The sequence below is a fragment of the Hypomesus transpacificus genome, chromosome 13 (assembly GCF_021917145.1).
Source record: "Hypomesus transpacificus isolate Combined female chromosome 13, fHypTra1, whole genome shotgun sequence".
NCBI lineage: Eukaryota > Metazoa > Chordata > Actinopteri > Osmeriformes > Osmeridae > Hypomesus > Hypomesus transpacificus.
This window is the reverse complement of record NC_061072.1, coordinates 8,099,444-8,119,546: the sequence shown is the minus strand read 5'-3', so window position 1 is coordinate 8,119,546 and position 20,103 is coordinate 8,099,444. Positions and strand designations below refer to the sequence as shown.

Genomic DNA, 20,103 nt, shown 5'->3' with positions numbered 1-20,103 from the left:
CCCCTCATCCCACCCTCCTACCCCTCTCATCCCTCCCTCCCACCCCTCATCCCTCCCTCCTACCCCCCTCATCCCTCCCTCCTAGCCCTCATCCCTCCCTCCTACCCCTCTCATCCCTCCCTCCCACCCCTCATCCCTCCCCCCCTCACCCCCCCTAGCCCTCATCCCTCCCTCCTACCCCTCATCCCTCCCTCCCCTCCCTCCTACCCCCCTCATCCCCTCATCCCTCCCTCCTAGCACCCCTCATCCCTCCCTCCTACCCCCCCACCCTCCTACCCCCCCTCATCCCTCCCTCCTACCCCTCATCCCACCCTCCTACCCCTCTCATCCCTCCCTCCCACCCCTCATCCCTCCCTCCTACCCCCCTCATCCCTCCCTCCTAGCCCTCATCCCTCCCTCCTACCCCTCATCCCTCCCTCCCACCCCTCATCCCTCCCTCCTACCCCCCTCATCCCTCCCTCCCACCCCTCATCCCTCCCTCCTACCCCCCTCATCCCTCCCTCCTAGCCCTCATCCCTCCCTCCTAGCCCTCATCCCTCCCTCCTACCCCTTATCCCACCCTCCTACCCCCCTCATCCCTCCCTCCTACCCCTCTCATCCCACCCTCCTAACCCTCATCCCACCCCTCATCCCTCCCTCCTACCCCCCTCATCCCTCCCTCCTAGCCCTCATCCCTCCCTCTTACCCCTCATCCCTCCCTCCCACCCCTCATCCCTCCCTCCTACCCCTTTCATCCCACCCTCCTACCCCTCTCATCCCACCCTCCTAACCCTCATCCCTCCCTCCTAGCCCTCATCCCACCCTCCTAACCCCCTCATCCCTCCCTCCTACCCCTCTCATCCCTCCCTCCTAGCCCTCATCCCACCCTCCTAACCCCCTCATCCCTCCCTCCTACCCCTCTCATCCCACCCTCCTAACCCTCATCCCACCCTCCTAACCCCCTCATCCCTCCCTCCTACCCCCCTCATCCCTCCCTCCTACCCCCCTCATCCCACCCTCCTAACCCTCATCCCACCCTCCTAACCCCTCATCCCTCCCTCCTACCCCTCATCCCTCCCTCCTACCCCTTATCCCACCCTCCTACCCCCCCTCATCCCTCCCTCCTACCCCTCATCCCACCCTCCTACCCCTCTCATCCCTCCCTCCCTCCTACCCCTCATCCCTCCCTCCTACCCCTCTCATCCCTCCCTCCTACCTCTCATCTCTCCCTCCTACCTCTCATCCCTCCCTCCAACACCTCATCCCTCCCTCCTACCCCCCTCATCCCTCCCTCCTACCCCCCTCATCCCTCCCTCCTAGCCCTCATCCCTCCCTCCTACCCCTCTCATCCCTCCCTCCTACCCCTCTCATCCCTCCCTCCCACCCCTCATCCCTCCCTCCTACCCCCCTCATCCCTCCCTCCTAGCCCTCATCCCTCCCTCCTAGCCCTCATCCCTCCCTCCTACCCCTTATCCCACCCTCCTACCCCCCTCATCCCTCCCTCCTACCCCTCTCATCCCACCCTCCTACCCCTCTCATCCTACCCCTCATCCCTCCCTCCTAGCCCTCATCCCTCCCTCCTAGCCCTCATCCCTCCCTCCTACCCCTTATCCCACCCTCCTACCCCCCTCATCCCTCCCTCCTAGCCCTCATCCCTCCCTCCTAGCCCTCATCCCTCCCTCCTACCCCTTATCCCACCCTCCTACCCCCCTCATCCCTCCCTCCTACCCCTCATCCCTCCCTCCTAGCCCTCATCCCTCCCTCCTAGCCCTCATCCCTCCCTCCTACCCCTTATCCCTCCCTCCTACCCCCCTCATCCCTCCCTCCTACCCCTCTCATCCCACCCTCCTACCCCTCTCATCCTACCCCTCATCCCTCCCTCCTAGCCCTCATCCCTCCCTCCTAGCCCTCATCCCTCCCTTCTACCCCTCATGGGACTGCTTTCTGATTGTCTGATAAAATAAAGTATATCATATTTACTGTCCTGATTTGATTGGTCGGTGCGTCTGTCTGTCAGAGGGGCCCTGGTGCTATTGGAGCAGGAGATCGTTCTGGACGGGACCGTGGTGAGCGCTGCGTTTGATGACGTTCTGGACATGGGAATCGTGGGCACCACGGCGGGCACACTGTGGTACATCAACTGGGTGGACAATTCCAGCATACGCCTCATAAGCGGACACAAAACCAAGGTAGGGGAGACTGGGGATGAAAGGAACACGGGGTTAGTTGTAACACTGTCAGTTTGACCAATTAGAAAGGAACTACAGTGATGTCATCAATATCAACCATCCCTGGTCTCCCCTACTCCCTCGCTAAAAGCAGCGATTCCCAACCTGTGGGTGATTCAGGTTGGCCACCAAACCAATAGAAGCTAAAATATGAAGAATGAATATAAATCCAAAATATTCATATATACTGTTTGCAAATTATTATTAAAATTCTGCTTGGCACGTTGACAGTAGCCCGACTGTAATTTCCATGTTAAATTGCATACGTCCACTTTAATTCACTATGAATGCATCACTTCATAGTAAAGCATATTGCATAAGCTATGTCGACAACTTCCGTGAGCGAGCAGTCACGTAAGTTCGATCAAAAAAATATTTGAGCTATGCAAGTGGGCTGTGCAGTGGAAAGGTTGGGAATGACTGGGTCAAAGGGAAAACTAGAAAGGTGTCATCTCACTTTTTGAAGGTGACGACTCCTAAACCTCAGCTCTATAAGTGTGTGTGTGTGTGTGCGTGGTCTTCAGACAATTTTTCTCCTCTCAATTCTTTTCACAGAGCTGCCTGTATCAGTGTTGCTAACTCGGACCCCCTCATTATTTCGTTGACAGGTGAATGACGTGGTTTTCAGCCCAGGCGAGACCCACTTTGCCACCTGTGGAGAGGATGGAAGCGTCAGGGTCTGGTGTTCCCCCAGCAATGAGCTGGTGATGCAGTTCCTGGTGCTCAACCAGGTGAGGGCGCTGTTGGGCTAGTGGAATTCTAAACCCATTGAAAGTGGATGTGTGAATTTTCCGAGTCAAACTGATTAATTTGATCACCTGTTAGTACTTAACACAAGGGCATTAGAAAGAGTTGAAACAATCACCCAAAGCCAGTGCAAATCTAGACAGTCTTTGACAACGATGAATCTGCTGAGAGCGACATATATTTACATTACATTTAGTCATTTAGCAGACGCGCTTATCCAGAGCGACTTACAGTAATTACAGAGACATTTCCCCCGAGGCAAGTAGGGTAAAGTGCCTTGCCCAAGGGCATAGCGTCATTATGCATGGCCGGGAATCGAACCGGCAACCTTCTGATTACTAGATTCCCTAACAGCTCAGCCACCTGACCACCTGACTGACATAACCCTCTTCCCTCTATACCTCCCCCTGCCTTCCTCTGTGGGTCAGAACTGCAAGTGTGTTTGTTGGAGCCCCGAACAGGGTTCATCTACGGGGGGCGCGTGCGTAGCGGCGGGCTACAGTGACGGAACCCTCCGGATCTTCCGCCTGTCGTCCTCTGAGATGGAGCTCAAGCTGCAGCCTCACCCGGTGGCCGTTACCTCGGTCCAGTACTCCGTTAATGGTCAGCGCCCTCCGGGAACACGCCAAAGTTGTTTAGAAACTGACTGCACAGTGAATGTTTTTTTCCCCCCCCAATTTTTTGGGGTACATTTAAATGAAATGTCAATCCTCTCTTACCCATATACCCTTGGTAAACAGGCCTGGTATATACCTCCTATACTCACACAACAATTGATCACTCTTTTGTAGAGTTCTAGTATATATATTTTTACTCTCTTGTGGGATGTGTATGATCTTATACACACCAACAAACAAAAAAATATACTAGGAAAAGTGTGAGAAATAATGTTGTGAGTGAATGAGATGAACAATAGCAGGCCTTATTAATCAAGGCCCTTTCTGTTTTTCCTTGTGCGTTCCTGCACGTCAGCACAAGAACAGCTCGTGTTTGGTTTGTCACAGTGGTCTGACTGCTGTATGTGAAACCTTGCTTGACCTCTGAATCTCAGGTCTTGTGCTTCTGTCGGCGGGAAAGGATGGGCTGATAGCGGTGAGCAGCCCCGTGACCGGAAAGGTCGTCCGCGTCCTTGGTGACCACAAGGGGGCACTCATCACCACCATGCAGTGTGTGAAAAAACAGGTCTGTGTTCATGAACTGCGCTGCAGCTTCTACCTAGACACCTGCAGACCTGGGTGTTTAACAAGCAGGACCACCCCCACTGTCGAAAAGGAAAATCCCACCCTGAGTACCATGAATGTGTTCTATCCCTCAGTACAAAGAGTTTGGACTCAAAGGAAACGACATGTGGTTGGCTGCCAGTGCAGACCGACGTGTCAGCATTTGGGCATCTGATTGGATGAAGGATAAGTGTGAACTGCTTGATTGGCTCACGTTCCCTGCTCCCGCCCACCCCAAGGTAAAGTTTCTCACACCGTATGCAGTGACACTGACAAAAGACATTGCTTACGGTAGAATGGCCTCGTAGCAGGTTCTATTTACTGATGAAATTAGACTATTACTCCATATGTCATGTTGGCTCACTCATTTAATCATGTCTCTCTCTCTCTTACACACACACACACACACATATCAGGACCCAGACAGCCTACCCCCCAGCTTGGCAGCTTTCAGCCCCACAGACCCTGGCCTCGTCATCTACACAGGCTTTGGGGTGGAGAAAGAGCTGTCCTTCTACAGCCTGTCTTTAAAACAGGTACCAACGACCCTCCGTCTAAATCCACATGCTCGTCCCTCTCTCCTTGCTGAACCTTGCATGTCGTTCTCCCATTGCCTCAGGTTGTTAAGAAGATCGCCTTGTCTCACTGGGCCACGAGCCTCAGTCTCTCCTCCAAAGGACATCTGGTTGCCGTGGGCTCCCAAGGTACCTGAGTACTGCACACACCAGGGTGTGATGGGAGAAAGGGGGTTATTGTTGTGTTTTTTTTTACAAATGTAAATACATCAACCTTGTGCTGACCTGCAAACCTGTGTACCACGGCGGTCTTTGAGATACTGTAAACGCCAAGCTGTACACTTCCTCGATGGGAGGAGTGATCAGAGTTTTCCCAGACGGTAATTCTCTGCACGGTATCCCTTAGTGCTTACGTCAGATGAATGGCCTGTACTAGCCTGCTGTGTGTGTGTGTCTGGCAGAGAGGGTGCTGAAGCTGATCCAGTCTTCCAGCGGCAGGTTCCAGGACTTCCTCCACCACAGCGACTCTCTCCAGACGTGTCGCTTCTCCCCCTCGGGGGAGCTGCTGTTCAGCTCAGCCTACAATGAGATCCTGCTCTGGGAAGTCCAGGGCCTGTAGATCTGGAGAGAGGGGCAGGTCGCCATGCTGACAACATCCTGGCACCCTCAGACCTGTCTCAGGCTCTGCCTGTCTGTCCCATCTCTGTCTGTCTGTCTGTCTGTGTGCATACTGATAACGTTTTCAAAAGCTCTGTTTTTATAGTTGGACCAAAGTCGATTTAATTGAAATGAATGATATGGGTGGTGTTGGGAAATATTTGAAATGCTAAATGTTAAACCTCACCTGGAACTGAAGTCGATTTAATAGAATGTTACTGTGTTGGTGGTGATGGCAACCTTGTAGGTCACCTAAACACCACTCCAATATTGATCTGTTGATGGTAGGACTTAATTCAAAAACATGGACAGAGAGGATATTGTTTACACGCATGATTGTAAGTCAGTGGTTTTTATTTGACTTTGCAAGAAAATTCTGTCTTGAAATATTTAATTCATGAAGGAAAACCTCTTCTGTAATGTCTGTTGGTTCTTTAAATCTGGGATTTGTTTAGTTTAGTTTATATGAAACAGTTTTTTAACATGTTTGTTCAATTCAAACTATAAATTATGCACTAAATGCTACAGTTCAAATCAACACTTATTTATTTTTGTAACTGTTCTTTTAAATAAACAATTTTAAGACAATATGGATGTAGTTGTCATCAATTGCATTCATTGGCAAAAGTAAACTCACTTTAACTTAATTAAATCTCTGTCTTGGATTGGTTGTAGTGACGTTTGTCATGACTTTTCTCTTTGTGCTTCTCAATTCCGCTTTTATAAAGGGGAAGTCATGACCACAGGCCAATATGTTTTGAAAGTGAAATATTACACGAGGAATTTGGAAAAAGTTAAATGCGTCTGTCATAGTTGGGGCTGACAGGGTCACTTCACTTTTCAGTTTCTACAATGAAGACGATTTTTTACTTCTGGATTGTTGGTGAGCAATTTTATTCTTTATTGTGCTTCAAGTGCTGTAGAGAATTATTAAGAGACCTAACTCTCTTAAAGAATGTTTTCAAGACATACAAGTTCAAATAACTTACCTTGATTGTTACTCACTGAGACAATTTCAGTGAGATAGTATAGATAGTCCACATGTTTTAATCTTAGGTTCCTTTATGTTTATTGTATGCACCTTCCTGCCAAAGTAAATTCCTAATCTGTGCAAACTTTCATGGTGAATAAATCCCATTCTGATTCTGATAATTCGACAACCCAGTCACCCAAATTCTGCTGTTTGTGTTCAGTGCTTCAGTATTCCCTTGCTCAAAGACCCTGCCCTCAAGGATATATAAGACACATCAAAGACGGATGCCGTGGTAAGTAGATTATGATGTTTGTGTTAAATCTTGGTCAAATGTAGCGTTTTTGACAGGTGACCTCGATGTCCTGAATATAGCTTGAATACCCTGAACTGGAACTGTAGCCTAGGGTGATGATAAATACATTTTCACGCAAGAGTAGGAACCCAACACCAAGTAGATGATGTAGATACATGTTCAGCCACACTTCAAAAATGTTCCATGTCTGTATAAAAATAATTGGTCCAATATTGATTTCTAAATAATTATGAACTTTATAAAAGTTAAAAGTTATTTTCAGTCATAGTGTTTTGCATTTATTGAATACTCAAAATGATTTTAATTCAACCTTCCACCCTATTGGACAACCTGTATTTCCTTTGACAGATATTGATGAGTGCAATGTGTATCCCACCATCTGTGGAGAGCATTCAATGTGTAATAATACAATCGGTGCCTTCTCATGCGAGTGTGAAGCTGGGTTCCATTCAGTAGATTTCAGTGGTACAAAATGTGTGGGTGAGTATGTGTATTATTCAGAGATTGCAAAAGTACACATCCGTCACTCAAGTAGAAGTACCGGTAGTTTTGTCAACAACAACAAAAAATATTGTTTTTCAACCTTTGGAAACTTGTTTTAAAAATTATTTTTTCAACCTTTTTTTTTTTCTAAACTTGTTTCCCTTGTTGCCCCTTGGTAGCTTCGTGAACTAGCTTCCGATTGTTGTGCGTGATAGCCAGGAAATGACAAAAGGCCCCCAATGACAATAAATAATATTGATCATGCTAAAGTCATATGCCTGGCTTTATAATGCAAGATGTAAAAAGTTCAGATATTTTTGGAAGGTTGTCAGAAAAATAAATAGTCAAGTACTGATACCAAAAAATTCTCATTTAGTAGGTACAGACCTTCGTTACTTCCCATCTCTGGTATCATTTGTACCTGTGACCAGCAGTTCTATAGCTCACTTAGTCGGTTCACAAAAATGTCCCACCATCAAAAGAAACAAAATTAAGTGTGAGGGTAAGAGAACAAACAACTCCGAACTGTCTCCCATGATGCACTGCTTCCTCACCTGTCTTCTTATGATTTTCTAACGTCTAACTGCAGTTGTATGATGTACTTAAACTAGTTTCTGAAATTTCTGTTTTTAGAGCTGAACTGTGACTTGGATAATACAACGGCTTCACATGTACAGGTGAGTTCTTTAGGAAGTATATTTTGCACTACATTGCCACCATTCTGTTTCACTCACAATTTATCTTGCTCTGTCTCTGCCTTGCTCTCCTTTCCACATGCAGACTTTGCCAAAAGCTTTTGGAAATATCTTGTCTCTGGTAAAAGACAGTTGTTTGAGTAGTTCTTCGGTAACAAAGTTACCGAAGAATTACAAAGTAACAAAGCAGTTGACTGGTGAAAGACATTTGCAAGTAAGTCCAGTTACCAAAGCCTTTAGTCTACTAAAATTTCAACAATGAATGTCCCATCTTGCAATTACATACACACAGACACAAGTCAACTTTATCTTGGATAAAAGTGCCCGCCACTCTGGTTTAAATTAATTGACACACAGGGACTTGGCGAGATATAAATGTAAATAAGCATGAATAGTCTTTAGGAGGGTTCAGCAGTAAAGTGGTTAACGATCAGTTGTGTCTTGATCTACCAGAGTTGGAGATAGTGGTGACAAGGGACAAGAATCCATCCAGAGGACCAGTCCGTCTGACCAATCAGAACAGTCTGCTTGACACCACTTGGGAGACTGTAATTGGTCATGACAAGAACTACACTGGTACTGTACTCCACCACTAATTGACAATATTTAATTTTGATTGTCTTAAAGTTAAGGAATTGGTTATAAGGGTTGGGTACCGAAACCCGGTTCCTATACAACCGGTAGGAATCGGACCGGATTAGAACGCAAATTTCGGTTTGTCATTTCAGTTCCTCTTAATGTGTCGACTGAAATGTTTTCCCTCTGTCGCTCCGAAACTGACTTAAAAATATCACGCTTTCTCTGTAGCAAGCTAGCTTTTAGTGCATTTAAAATGCCTCAAGCGAAGCAGTCGAAAGTGTGGCTGTATTTCACAGCCAAGGATTCCAACATGGCAAAATGCAACAAATGTTTCAAAACTATTACAAGAGAAGGGGGAAGCACGTTGAATTTATTGAAACATATGGCGACACACGGGATAGGCTACTTCTTAAAGAAGAGGGGTGCTCCGTGTTCGACAGCTTGCGGACATCAGTCCCTGGTCCCAGTGACAGTGGGACCAGTAAAACATTAATATATTGTTAGATTTAATTTAATTAATTTTTATTTATTTTTTTATTTTTATTTCTTTTATGTAGTTTTTAAAGAATTGGTTGAGGAATCGGAATCGTTTTAAAAGTACCGGTTCGGCATCGGAATTGTAAAATTCCAACCCTATTGGTTATACGGTATGTGTGTGTGCGTGCGTGTGTGTCATTCTATGCGCAGGGTTTGGATCTGTATTTCTGTTAAGTTATGAAAGTCTGGATTTCATAACCAACATCTCAACGGTTACCACAGTATCAGTTACCAACAGCAACACAACCAGATTGCCTCAGGCTGTTAACATCACATTCCGACACCTTCAGGTAATCTTAAACCTTTCTATCAGTACTTGGGTGCCAACAAACACATGAAAAAAAAAAAAATTCTTACTTTTTGGTAAAGTTGACCTAAGTCCAGCTGATACTTACAACTTCAAAAACATATTCCATAAGGCCCTAATTTTGCAATTGTATTTGCTTTCTGTCCCCAGTCTGATGTTGTTGAACCCACATGTGTGTATTGGTCAACGGATGGCACAGGAAATTGGTCGACGCAAGGCTGCACGTCCCTGTTCTCAAACTCCACCCACACAGTGTGTTCCTGCAACCACCTCAGCAGTTTTGCTCTCATTCAAAGATTAAGCTCAGAAGTGAGTCAAACATACAACACAGAAGGGCAAAAAAAACCACCCTCTTAGTTTTACAGATCTGACGCTCTTAATTCTTACATACTTAAAACTTGTATTTTTGATCTCCCCTTGACAGGAAAGTGACAAGCCGTCATTTGTGTGGTTGGTGGCACTATGTGTGGGTTTTATCTGTGTTGGTTTCTCTCTGTTTGCATCCCTGTTGTGTCGCTTTGTCAGCCGTAAACAAGGACGAGGGAACCGTTCACAGAATGTTCAACTCTCAAGAGTGTCGAACTGAAGAACAGAAATATGTTTATTTTTTCTATTTAGAAATCCATCCTCTGATGCAACAGCACCACTGAGGCAACTCACAGGTTCATAGAATTGTCCTTAAATATCTGTTTTTTGTAAATGAAGGTGAAGACTTTGTATTTAGTAGCTCTGTTATTAATTTTGTATATGTAATAATTATATTATAATAATAATTATAGACCCCCCCCCCACACACACACACACATAGGACACACATGAAAATAAAGTGCATTTTAATCAGTCAATCATGGTACATTACTGTTACAGTTGTCAAAACAACAATTATTACAACAACAAATAATACAACAACCTCGTGGCAAAAGGGGAAAATCTGTTATTTTTCCTTATGTTGACGACAGACAGGCTGTCATGAACCGGATTCGGAAGCAACTTGAGTTTTCTCCTTGGGTGGATGCTGCTAGCCAGTAGCTAACGTTAGAGAGGGATGGGTCACAGAAATAGTTAGTTAGCTTGTTAGCCAAGTACCGCCTTTAGAGGTTTATTAATACAAATTGCTCGTAATAAAGCAACAAACACATAGCTAACTATCCAGCTTCTGGAATAACAGGACAAAACATGAAACGAGATGTCAGGATACTGTTACTGGGGGAACGTAAGTCAATCCTCTTAGTTAAACTAGGTAGCTAGCTAGCTGCAAAGAGTAGCAGACTCAAAGTGGCGCGTTAGCTAGCCTACAGACTGTAGCTATCGAGACAGTTTGTTGAATGTAGTCTAATCTCAATGGAGATACAGCGAAGAAAGCATTGCTAGAAACATTAGCACTAGCTATAGAATATCACAATTGTTGACATGTCCACACTGTGTGTACTGGATCACTAGCTATGCACTTGTCAGCCAGCCAGTTCGTTGATGTCTACTTAACTTAAACTTACTACAGTACAACAAGAGTGCCGTGATCAAACTTCAGCTTGTACAGTAGGACAGCCAAGTTGATAGCAAGCGAGTATTGTAGCCTAACGTATGGTAGCTTAACTTGTATCGTTATTTGGTTACACATGTAGCTAACTACATATGTATGTAGCTAGCTCTATCGACACAATTTAAAGTCATAAATCCTGATAGTATGGGCGTGTTAACTAGCATGGGATAGCTCTACCTATAGGCTATAGAAGGTGACATGTTGGTAAATTAAATCAATAACACATAGCAACAGTGACACGTGCTTGTAAATTATTATGGATTAGTTGTTCTGCTCCTTCCGTAGCTGGCCTCAGGTGGCTTATCAGGGTGTGTCAAGTGGTCAAATAAAGACGCACGGTGGAGTCCTGGCTGTAGAAAGTTGGCTTGTTAATTTCGTGTTAAAGGCCTTAAACCATAAAGTTACAGGCACTGGTTTAGGCCTCCCATATACAATGATACGTGTTGTTTAGGCATGGATAAACTGAAGTAGTTTATTATCCCCTATGTTTAATCCAGTTGTTTTATGTGGTGGGGAGGGGGTGTTAGAAGGGCCTGTTTACATTAAGGTCTGACCCAATCTCAAGGTGAAAGCTCTCATTTTGATCTTCAGCTGTGTTTTTCTTTGGCATTAGCTCCCCCAGTGTGGAAAAATCTCCTCTATAATTTCTATTTATTTTACTCATTCACAGCCAAGGTGGGGAAGACTTCTCTCATCATGTCCTTAGTGGGGGAGGAGTTTCCAGAACATGTAAGAGTCTTCGCATCATTGCCAGTCAATCTTTTAGACCTGCAAAAAAACGTTTTACACTGATTTATAGCTCTTCACTGACCATACCTGTCGTGGCCATAAGTTTTGGAAATGACAAATGTTGTCTTGATATACTGGAATACAAAAAGGCCCATTTCATTTTTTAAAGCATTTTGGGGTGAACATTTTCAAGATATGCAAATAGTCCCCTCTTTTACACCAGTCAATCTGCTCTTAAAATCCAGTCAAAATGATAGAGGGATTTTACCTGGCTAGAACTAGTTCACTAGTATGACTTCATGAAATTATGTTAGCAGTCATTTTATGCCAAGGCCCAGCAATCTTTACAAACACAAAATGTATGTCGCTCCCAATACTTTTGGCCACAGCTGTATGTTCTCATAAGTTTGTAAGAATATGAATGTCTCACTTTTTTCTGCACCAACGATGGCTCCTCTGTGGTGAATTTATAACTGTTGATATATGATGGTTTAGGGAAACCTGTCACCATGGATACCTTGTATACTTACTTTGAATTGCTCTATTGACACACAACCAAAATATATAGCAGACCAAGTCATTCCCATGCCGCAGTGAAACAGGTTTAGCACTTTAATTAAGGCAAATAAAAAAATGTAGGTAAAATTCTAGTAAAAAATAATAATAATATATCTGTCTTTGAAGGCCCGAATTTTACCTTTGCTGACTCCTAAAATAAATCAAAGTTGAAGCTAATTGGAGGGAGGTTGATTATTAGCTGCTGGGAGGTTCCTGGCTCAGTTTGACAGACCGTGTAGACGTAGACCTGAGTTAGGTGTTACGCTGCCCCACAGGTGCCCCTCAAAGCCGAGGAGATCACCATCCCTGCTGACGTCACCCCAGAGAAGGTGCCAACACACATAGTGGACTACTCGGGTGAGGCGCTGTCCAGAGACACAACACACACACACATAGTGGACTACTCAAGTGAGGCGCTGTCCAGAGACACAACACACACACACCTCTCAGGTTGTCAAAACAAGGTTGCTGTGTACAAGTTCCTATTTTGCGTTGGTGTTGCTAGATAGGCTTGTCTTTCTGTCATGTTGTGCCTGTTTTGTAAGTGTTTTGCTGTCGCTCTGGCCCAACAGAGAGTGAGCAGACAAATGAAGCCCTGAGAGAGGAGATTGTCAAGGTGAACGTGTCACTTTATTCTTACTGTATACTTCCTGTTAGGACAGCATGATAGCCAATCAGATTGCTCAGTAGGTTGGGTTGAGGTGTGGGGAAGTTAGGGGTGGCGTGTGACAATTACGCCCAAGATAACCTTGACCCCCTCCTCTCATACAGGCCAACGTGGTGTGTGTGGTGTATGACGTCACCAAAGAAGAAACAATAGATAAGGTAAAACTTATATACTGAACAGGCCTATACCCAGTCTCTCATAGTTACTGTTTTCAACGTGAAACTGCCTCATATTCAGCCACATTACATGCCCTAATATGTGTTTTTAACATTTAACTGTGACCGTATGATGGAGTAGAGCTGTTGAAAGAGTCTTATAGTGTCAAACTTCTGCCCTTTCAGATTCGGACAAAATGGATCCCTTTGGTAAACGGCGAAGCGGAAAAGGGTAACAAGTATGTGTCTGAGCGAATCAATGCGCTGCGCGCAGCTCGACAATGAAATGCTTTTTTGCCATGTCGAACAGTAAAATATTTAATGAAAGTTGATACATTTGTTGCGGTAAATGTTTTAATGCATCAATGCATGAGAAACACTGGATATGAGTGTCCTGATTGTTGCCAACAATGTCATAGAGTTCCTATCATCCTGGTGGGGAACAAGTCGGACCTGCGTTCTGGGAGCTCCATGGAGACCATTCTACCAATCATGAACCAGTTCTCTGAGATTGAGACGTGTGTAGAGGTATTTACCTCTTACTGCTCACCATCACTCACTCACTTACACACTTACCCATCCACACACACACTTACATAATATCTTATACACACACACACACTCACGCACAATGGCTCACACAACAACACCAGTAATAACATTTACTTGGCTAACATATTGTGACCTTCCCTTTTTCGAAGTGTTCTGCAAAGAACCTGAAGAACATTTCAGAACTGTTCTATTACGCCCAGAAGGCCGTTCTCCATCCCACCGCTCCGCTCTACGACCCTGAAGACAAACAGGTCGGCTATTTAAGGAATAAACCACACAGCAGGATGTTTTGGGCTGACATGCTATGTTATGTGTTTTCAGCATTAGTTTTTAATTAGATTTTTTCCATGCTCTGGTTTGCAGCTGAAGCCGATGTGTGTTCGAGCCCTCAGCCGAATCTTCTGCATCTCCGACCAAGACCACGACCGCATCCTCAGTGATACTGAACTCAACTGTTTTCAGGTGAAGCTCAAGAGGCACTCATTCACTTATCATATCCCTCCCTCCGTCCCCCCCTCTGTCCCGCCCCTCCCTCCCTCCTTAACGGCTGGGTTTATGTACATGGTTCCTCAGAAATCGTGTTTCGGGAACCCCCTGGCCCCTCAAGCGCTGGAGGACGTGAAGACGGTGGTCTGGAAGAACACCAGCGACGGCGTTCAGGACAACGGCCTCACCCTCAACGGTCGGGTTTGAAGCCTTGAATGTTTCAAAGCAACCAGGCTCAAGTTTTCCATGTTTAATGTCCCGTATTGGTCGACGTCCGTGGTGTTCTGACTGGACGAGTTTGTCCATCTGGCAGGTTTCCTGTTCCTCAACACATTGTTCATCCAGAGGGGTCGTCACGAGACTACTTGGACCATCCTGAGGAAATTTGGCTACGATGACACTCTGGAACTGACTGATGACTATCTGTACCCACAGTAGGTACAGCATAGTACCGTACCGTACAGTACAAGCCTCTGCGGTCTACCGATTGAAAAAAAGTACATTTTTTATCTCCAGGTGGCTAGGTTTTTCCTTGTGTCAGGGATGGGGACATTACGTGCTACGTTTTTATTTATTTAGACAAAGTAGCACTATAAGTGTCTTTCTGGAGATTGGAAGTGCTCTCTAGTTTCCCCTTTATCCATCTGCTTATTTGCGTCTGCCCTTGTCTGTAATCACAGTATCCCCAGGTATGTATAAGGCTGTTTGTTGTTTGCGTTGCCAGGTTACGGGTTCCCGTGGGTTGCACCACTGAGCTTAACCATCTAGGTCACCAGTTTCTCCAGCGGCTGTTTGACAAATATGATGAGGTGAGGAGATGCCATCCACCTGAAATTCAGATGGACTGAAAGAAGGAAATACGTTTCTCAATAAAAAAAAAAAGAATTTTTTTAAATGAAGAAACGTTTCAAGAATCTCTGCTTTCTCTTATTATTAACGTGTGTTTCCGCATTTGAATTATTTTCAATTCGAACACGGTAGTTGGCAGTACAGATGTAGGTGAAACCGAAACGTTAACATGTGCATCTCTCTTCCACGCCCCAGGATAAGGACTTGGCCCTGTCACCTTCGGAGCTAAAGAATCTCTTCTGCGTATTTCCCTACATGCCTTGGGGCTCGGACGTGTACACGGCTGTGTCGACCACGGACGAGGGATACATCTCGTTGCATGGCTTCATGTGTCAGTGGATGTAAGTATTGTCATGGCCTTGTCCCATTGTGTGTGTGAAACCTTTAAAGACCACCCACCTGCGCCATCGAAGAGTTTTTCGGTGTAGCTGGTGAACGCACAGCGTTTACAGAGGTGGTGGTGTGTGTATTTGTCGTGTTCGTACTTGGAGGAACCCTGGTTCGAACCCTAGCGTGGGTAAAATGGCGAAGAAGCAATGCTTACTGGCAACACCAATACCCTGTTTCAGGAGCGTGTAGACATTCATGTCCACCTTCCCCTGGCACATGTCATGTGACCCGCATGCAGCCCCCCATGCTAGATGAATCCCTGGTGCATTTTTTCGTGTGGCATTTCCCAGCATGCTCGTGTGTGTGAAGGGATTCTAAAATCGGGGGGGGGGGGGGATGTTCCGTACGCTCACCAGCAGGGTCTTGCTTCTCCTGCCGCTCCTTACAGGCTGTCTGCTTACGTTGACGTGCACCGCTGCCTGGAGTACCTGGGATACCTGGGATACCCCGTCATCACCGAGCAGGACTCCCAGACTGCAGCTGTCACAGGTGGGTGGGTGTGTGTGTGTGCGTGTGTGTGTGTCTGCGTGTGTGTCTGCGTGTGTGTCTGCGTGTGTGTGTGTGCCTGTGTGAGAGTTGTGCGCTTCAGTTTTCTTTCCCAGAAGCTTGACTGGAAGAATGCAGATATGTTACCTAGAATCTGTAATCCAGTCCCAGTAGTAAACCCCTTTGACGGATTACCCTGTTAATCTGGAACAGTGTACTCTCTACATATAAATATACAGCGTTCCCTATGAGGGCATGCACACAAAAAACTGTATTACTTTAATGTTTGTTAAATAAAGTGTTTGTTATTTTAAGGTAATATTTTGAATCATATGAAAAGATTCATGAATGAAAGTCATTCTTTTTAAATAATGTCATCAATCAAGTGTACGATTATGCGGTGAAGCCCCATTAAGTTCTGTTGATATAACAGCTACTGCTGTCAGGATTCCTTGATGACTAGCTAGTTGTTGTTGTGTGTGCATGTTGAGAGTAGACAGGGTGCATCAGTACGTACTGTAGTAAAGGATTAGCGAGGGCGATGATGTAATAGTCTAACCGCCGCAAATGCCCTCGCTCCCTCAGTGTAGAGATGAGCTTCTTTACCTGAGCCTGCGCTAAATGGGGGACAGGGCCCAAAGCCCTGCAGCTAGCCCCTCCCACACAGCTAGCCCCTCCCACACAGCTAGCCCCTCCCATACAGCTAGCCCCTCCCACACATCCCCGGCTGCAGACGAACGGAATCCTTCCCATGATGCTTCGCTGCGTTTGCCCTGTTTTGTGTATGAGCATGTTTTGTTCATATATTTACATTTTACATTACATTTAGTAGACGCTCTTATCCAGAGCGACTTACAGTAAGTACAGGGACATTCCCCCGAGACAAGGAGGGTGAAGTGCCTTACCCAAGGACACAACGTCATTTGGCTCAGCCAGGAATCGAACTGGCGACCTTCAGATTACTAGCCCGATTCTCCACCACTCAGCCACCTGACTCCCATGTGTGTCCCATAAATATGTTGTGCCGATGTGTGTGTGTCTCCCCCCGTAGTGACGCGGGAGAAAGATGTGGACCTGGAGAAAGGCCAGACTCAGCGCTCTGTGTTTCTGTGTAAAGTGATCGGACCGCGAGGAACCGGAAAAACGGCCTTCCTGCAGGCCTTCCTGGGCAGGGGTGTCGCGGTACGACCTTTTCAAAACACTGTGGGTGGGGGAGGGAGAGAGGGAACCATCATATGAACACTTTCCTGAACCCAGAGAAGTCTAGTTTGTCATGCTGTCCTTTTATTGTTTGTAAACGTGGCCCCTCATTTAGGTATTACAAATAAAATAATTGTGCCTATCAATGCTTGATAATGAAAAGGCTTTTCATGTGCAAATGTATACCTTCAGTGGTGGCTGTCCACTGTGGAGCGGATCAAAGGGGCAGCATGAATCTGATGTCTGAGTCTGTGTCTGTCTGATGTCTGTGTTCTGTCTGTGTCTGTTTTCTGTGTCTGTTTTCTGTGTCTGATGTCTGTGACTGTCTGTGTCTGATGTCTGTGTCTGTCTGATGTCTGTGTCTGATGTCTGTGTTCTGTCTGTGTCTGTTTTCTGTGTCTGATGTCTGTCTGTGTCTGTTTTCTGTGTCTGATGTCTGTCTGTGTCTGGTGTCTGTGTCTGATGTCTGTGACTGTCTGATGTCTGTGTCTGGTGTCTGTGTTCTGTCTGTATCTGGTGTCTGATGTCTGTTTCTGTGTCTGATGTCTGTGTCTGTCTGATGTCTGTGTCTGTCTGATGTCTGTGTCTGTCTGTCTGTCTGTCTGTCTGTGTCTGTCTGTCTGTCTGTCTGTGTCTGTCTGTCTGTGTCTGTCTGATGTCTGTGTCTGTCTGTGTCTGTCTGTCTGTCTGTGTCTGTCTGTCTGTGTCTGTCTGTCTCTCAGAGAGGCGAGCGTGAGGTCGGGGCCTTCTCCCTCCACACCATCAACACGGTCCAAGTCAGCAACCAGGAAAAGTATCTTATCGTAAGTACATTACTGCCGTGACCTCCACGCTTTGACCTCTGACAGCGGCCTAACACCCCCCCCTCCGCCCTCTGATCCGGGAAGCTTTACGAGGTGGACGTGGAGACGGCGTTCCTGAAGGCGACGGACGCGGCGTGCGACGTGGCCTGTCTCATGTATGACACCAGCGACCCCCAGTCCTTTGACTACTGTGCCAGCATCTACAAGGTCAGCCGCTCAGCTGGGCCAGAGAGGACACACTCAGTCCTCACTCCCCCCCCAAAAAACACCGCTTTTTTTATCTCCTTATTGCACACACCGAACTTTGATTGTTTACCATGATGTTGCAACTCAAGACTCAAGTCTTTCCGTCTCTCCCTCCCTCTCTCTCTCCTTCTCTCTCTCCCTCATCCTTTCCCTCTATCAATTTCTTACCTCTCTTGGCCCTCTCTCTCTCTTTCCCACCATCTGTTTCTTACTTCTTTTGTCCCTCTCTCTCTCTCCCTTTCCCACTATCTGTTTTCTACCTCTCTCGTCCCTCTCTCTCTCCTTCCTCTGTGTATTGCCCTCCCTCTCTCTCACCTCGTGTGACAGCAACACTACATGGACAGCAGTATCCCCTGTGTGTTGGTGGCCTCCAAGGCCGACCTCCCAGAGGTCAAGCAGTACCACGGGATGACCCCCGCAGAGTTCTGCTACAAACACCGCTTGCCCCCACCCCTGCCCTTCTCCAGCCTCTCCCTGGACGCCTCCGGACGGAATATCTACACCAAGCTGGCCTGGGCTGCCATGTTCCCGTGAGTTCACACACACACACACACACACATGTGATTTCAGATGTAAACACTCGGTGGAGTGTTCAGTGTTTGACTGCCTGATGTGAGATTGTTTGTTGATGCATTGGTTCCTCCTTCAGACATCTGAATGGCTCTGACATGAGCAACACCTCCTTCTGGCTGAGGGTGACGTTAGGCGCAGCGGTGGTCACGGTCCTTGGATTTGCCCTCTACAGAGTTTTCCACCGACAGAAATGACTGGGACCCCAGGGGACCCCCTCTCTCCCTGAGCCAGAGCCCACCTTGGTCCAACTCTACCCTGATATCCAGACCAACTCCTCTCCAGACCAGCTCTTCTCCAGACCAACTACTCTCCAGAACGCTCCACTTTGTCACACCTAGCAACAAATCTTTAATTATAATCCAAGACAAATAAAAGATGGCGGCCATATCTTCCTCCCTCGCTCGCTCGCTGGCTGGCTCTGCCTTACGTTGTCAGAACCAGGCTAAGCAGGAGTTAGCCTAATGCATCGATACGCCGGGAGCTGCTATGTACACCTCACTCCCACACGGGTGCTTTATCACAGGGAGGAAGTGCAAGTTGATGACTTCCTGTAACGTTTCAGACCCAGAACATTTCTTCACTATTCCAACATGGTATTCACAGGGAGAATGGATATGTAGGTTTTAGTTTTCTTTATTTTATAAGTATGCAGTCTTTCCTAAGAAGAAGAAGAAGAAGAAAAAAAGGAAAATGCCAAAATGTTGAACATATGGACAGTTTCAAACTTGGGACTGGGTATGTTGGGCATGTGTCATTCAGTACCAAGCCTCAGAACTCCAGTGGAGGTGAGCCCGCATGCTGCAGAACAATAACCCCACCAGAAGACACCCGGGTCGGGCAACATCTGGTCCACAGCAGGATAGCTCGCTGGAAGTCCCACAGTCTTTCTCCGTCACTAAGACACCTGATCTGACTTGCCAAATAAAGAGAACCCCCTCTAGAAGGTATTCAGAGACAAATATAGTATTTTGTTCCTATAGGCTCTGCTGTATTGAATGAAAGCAATAGAATATGCCCAGTCTGGTATGCCTAGTGTCTTTAGATGTCTATTTTAAACAGGTTTTGCCTCCGGCCAACAGCTGAACTGGTGGCTTCTCAGATTTTAGAAGGGGAGTGATCTTTATTTTGTGCATGAAGCAAAAATTTTTTGAATGAAAAACAAAATGGCTCTGGAATGCATTGAAACTGGAACTCAATTCTGTACCTTGCAAAATAACTTATCTGATTCATATTTTCTTGGGTTTATTTTAAATCAGCAATTCACCTCAGAATTTATACCCCTCCCCCCTGCAGATGTAGTATGAGTGTGTGTGTGTGTGAGTGTGTCTGTGTGCGAACTGTGGGACACATATGGCTGTGGGTGTCAAGATTGTGTGACAGGTTTATTTGACTTGTAAACCGACTGGTTTATTTTCAAATTGGGACAATCGTTTCTCGTGTTAACTATTCTGGGATTTACCCACCATTGCTGCAGGATAACTGACTTGTTCCTCTGTGGACATTGTTGACTGAAGGTGCTGAAGTCATAGATGCTTACTCAATAAAACAAATCAGTTACTTCTTTAGTTTGTTTGGGCAAACGTGGTGTTATGCTTTATTGTAAACATGTGTGCATTGTACGTGTTGGAGAAACAGA

General features: G+C 46.1%; 2 protein-coding genes and 1 long non-coding RNA gene across 5 annotated transcripts in view; all 3 read left to right on the top strand.

Moving 5' to 3' along the window:
* wdr90 (WD repeat domain 90) overlaps window positions 1-5,928 on the top strand; it is a 28,511-nt gene extending 22,583 nt beyond the window's left edge. Inside the window, exons 36-43 of the mRNA XM_047031672.1 lie at window positions 1,997-2,168; window positions 2,816-2,938; window positions 3,383-3,557; window positions 4,006-4,136; window positions 4,270-4,413; window positions 4,591-4,710; window positions 4,794-4,878; window positions 5,151-5,928. Of these exons, the coding sequence (XP_046887628.1) occupies window positions 1,997-2,168; window positions 2,816-2,938; window positions 3,383-3,557; window positions 4,006-4,136; window positions 4,270-4,413; window positions 4,591-4,710; window positions 4,794-4,878; window positions 5,151-5,308 (1,108 nt within the window). The 3' untranslated portion in view covers window positions 5,309-5,928. The remainder of the gene's footprint in view (window positions 1-1,996; window positions 2,169-2,815; window positions 2,939-3,382; window positions 3,558-4,005; window positions 4,137-4,269; window positions 4,414-4,590; window positions 4,711-4,793; window positions 4,879-5,150) is intronic.
* Window positions 5,929-6,020: 92 nt separating this feature from the next.
* On the top strand, window positions 6,021-10,042 carry LOC124475311. 3 transcript variants are annotated; one of them, XR_006956906.1, is made up of 9 exons: window positions 6,022-6,229; window positions 6,540-6,611; window positions 6,981-7,112; window positions 7,749-7,792; window positions 7,896-8,024; window positions 8,264-8,386; window positions 9,077-9,216; window positions 9,384-9,542; window positions 9,658-10,042. It is a non-coding gene; the product is annotated as an uncharacterized LOC124475311 (long non-coding RNA). The 3 variants fall into 3 exon arrangements; XR_006956907.1 differs by having other exon boundaries at window positions 6,021-6,229; window positions 6,981-7,792; XR_006956908.1 differs by lacking the exon at window positions 6,981-7,112 and having other exon boundaries at window positions 6,024-6,229.
* Window positions 10,043-10,209: 167 nt separating this feature from the next.
* On the top strand, window positions 10,210-20,032 carry rhot2 (ras homolog family member T2). Its single transcript, XM_047031718.1, has 19 exons — window positions 10,210-10,446; window positions 11,444-11,502; window positions 12,336-12,417; window positions 12,633-12,676; window positions 12,832-12,885; window positions 13,069-13,121; window positions 13,302-13,410; window positions 13,584-13,685; window positions 13,798-13,896; window positions 14,008-14,116; window positions 14,234-14,354; window positions 14,645-14,729; window positions 14,965-15,110; window positions 15,548-15,648; window positions 16,697-16,827; window positions 17,568-17,648; window positions 17,733-17,855; window positions 18,222-18,424; window positions 18,544-20,032. Exons 1-19 carry the CDS (start codon window positions 10,410-10,412, stop codon window positions 18,659-18,661), a joined length of 1,857 nt encoding a protein of 618 aa, XP_046887674.1. The 5' UTR covers window positions 10,210-10,409; the 3' UTR covers window positions 18,662-20,032.
* The last annotated feature ends 71 nt before the right edge of the window (window positions 20,033-20,103 follow it).